This window comes from Hemibagrus wyckioides, linkage group LG29, assembly GCF_019097595.1.
Source record: "Hemibagrus wyckioides isolate EC202008001 linkage group LG29, SWU_Hwy_1.0, whole genome shotgun sequence".
In the NCBI taxonomy this organism is placed as follows: Eukaryota; Metazoa; Chordata; class Actinopteri; order Siluriformes; family Bagridae; genus Hemibagrus; species Hemibagrus wyckioides.
Window position 1 is genome coordinate 7,974,837 of NC_080738.1, and position 2,500 is coordinate 7,977,336.

General features: G+C 41.2%; 1 protein-coding gene across 1 annotated transcript in view; it reads right to left on the minus strand.

The window, feature by feature from the left end:
• LOC131348890 (polyadenylate-binding protein 1-like) overlaps window positions 1-2,500 on the minus strand; it is a 10,106-nt gene that overhangs the window by 3,876 nt on the left and 3,730 nt on the right. Inside the window, exon 3 of the mRNA XM_058384115.1 lies at window positions 132-314. Coding sequence (XP_058240098.1) covers window positions 132-314 — 183 coding nt within the window. The remainder of the gene's footprint in view (window positions 1-131; window positions 315-2,500) is intronic.

Genomic DNA, 2,500 nt, shown 5'->3' on the forward strand with positions numbered 1-2,500 from the left:
CTCACATGTAACTTGTGTAATAAAGCAGTAAAATAACAGAGAAACTCCACATTTAAAATAATAGAAGGCTGTAAACTGCAGAAAGAGTGTAAGAAACAGTGTTCCCCTGTGCCCTGTACGGTGAGTGTTACCGTCGGCTCGATGCTTAAAGTTGACGAAAGCATAACCGAGGGAAGAGCCGGTCTTTCTGTCCCTGCAGAGACGGACGGAGTGAACGTGTCCTGCAGAGCTGAATTTCTCCACGATCATGGACTCGGTCACTTTAGGGTCCAGATCACACACGTACAGTGCGGTCATCATGGAGTTCATTTCGCCTAAAGGACAAAAAAATAAGAACAATGATCAACCTCTCAGTGGTGGAGAAAAACAAAAACACAGACTGGACTAACTGATAGAGCTAACAACATGATAAGCTACTGTTTTCCACAGAAACACTTTAGTATAAGTACACTAAAAATACTGTTCTCCATGGACATTAGAGGAAGCATAAAACAATACAAATATAAGTTCTTAAACTTAGGACTATAATAAAATGAAAGAAAAATGAACGATAAACAGTCCTGCTGTTAGTGTGTGTAATGTTAGGATACTTACCACGTATGTGTTGCGCAAAATACAAGACTGAAAGCCGACTGTAATCGCTGCTAAACACTGCTAGTTGTTGTGAAATCACTGCTGATTGCTGCTAAACGCTGCTAGTTGTTGTGAAATCACTGCTGATTGCTGCTAAACACTGCTAGTTGTTGTGAAATCACTGCTGATTGCTGCTAAACGCTGCTAGTTGTTGTGAAATCACTGCTGATTGCTGCTAAACGCTGCTAGTTGTTGTGAAATCACTGCTGATTGCTGCTAAACGCTGCTAGTTGTTGTGAAATCACTGCTGATTGCTGCTAAACGCTGCTAGTTGTGAAATCACTGCTGATTGCTGCTAAACGCTGCTAACTGTTATTAATCGCTGTTAAACGCTGCTGGTTGTTATTGATCGTAACTGCTGCTGAATGCTGCTACGTACTGATCAACTCTGCTGAAAGCTGCTTGTTGGTGCTGGTTGTTATGACGATAGAATAGAATGTGACTCAGAATCAGAATTTTGAGTTGCTAGGTGCAGCAACGTGTCAGCAACGTGTCAGCAACGGGTCAGCAACGGGTCAGCAATGGGTCAGCAACGGGTCAGCAACGGGTCAGCAACGGGTCAGCAAAGAGCACTTTACAGTACTAGGAATGTGTCTTGGTGTCAGAGTGTGAACATAAACACAGAGATGAAATGTGGAGAGAAGTTTAGAATAAAACTAGAATAAATGAAATAAATACTGGATCCAGAAAGAGACTTAGCCTGAGAACTACTGCAGTTTCCAATGGAAAAAGAGAAAGTGACTGTCCCAACATATATACAGATATGAAGTATCTATCCATCCATCCATCCATCCTCCATCTATTTATCTATCCATCCATCCATCCAGCCTCCATCTATTTATCTATCCATCCATCCATCCATCCTCCATCTATTTATCTATCCATCCATCCATCCATCCTCCATCTATTTATCTATCCATCCATCCATCCATCCTCCATCTATTTATCTATCCATCCATCCATCCATCCATCCTCCCTCTATTTATCTATCCATCCATCCATCCATCCTCCATCTATTTATCTATCCATCCATCCATCCATCCTCCATCTATTTATCTATCCATCCATCCATCCATCCTCCATCTATTTATCTATCCATCCACTCATCCATCCTCCACCTATTTATCTATCCATCCATCCATCCATCCATCCTCCATCTATTTATCTATCCATCCATCCATCCATCCTCCATCTATTTATCTATCTGTCCATCCATCCATCCATCCTCCATCTATTTATCTATCCATCCACTCATCCATCCATCCTCCATCTATTTATCTATCCATCCACTCATCCATCCATCCTCCATCTATTTATCTATCCATCCACTCATCCATCCATCCTCCATCTATTTATCTATCCATCCATCCATCCATCCATCCTCCATCTATTTATCTATCTGTCCATCCATCCATCCTCCATCTATTTATCTATCTGTCCATCCATCCTCCATCTATTTATCTATCCATCCATCCATCCATCCTCCATCTATTTATCTATCCATCCACTCATCCATCCATCCTCCATCTATTTATCTATCCATCCATCCATTCATTCATCCATCCATCCTCCATCTATTTATCTATTTGTCCATCCATCCTCCATCTATTTATCTATCCATCCATCCATCCAGCCTCCATCTATTTATCTATCCATCCATCCATCCATCCTCCATCTATTTATCTATCCATCCATCCATCCATCCTCCATCTATTTATCTATCCATCCATCCATCCTCCATCTATTTATCTATCCATCCATCCATCCATCCATCCTCCATCTATTTATCTATCCATCCATCCTCCACCTATTTATCTATCTGTCCATCCATCCTCCATCTATTTATCTATCAGTCCATCCATCCTCC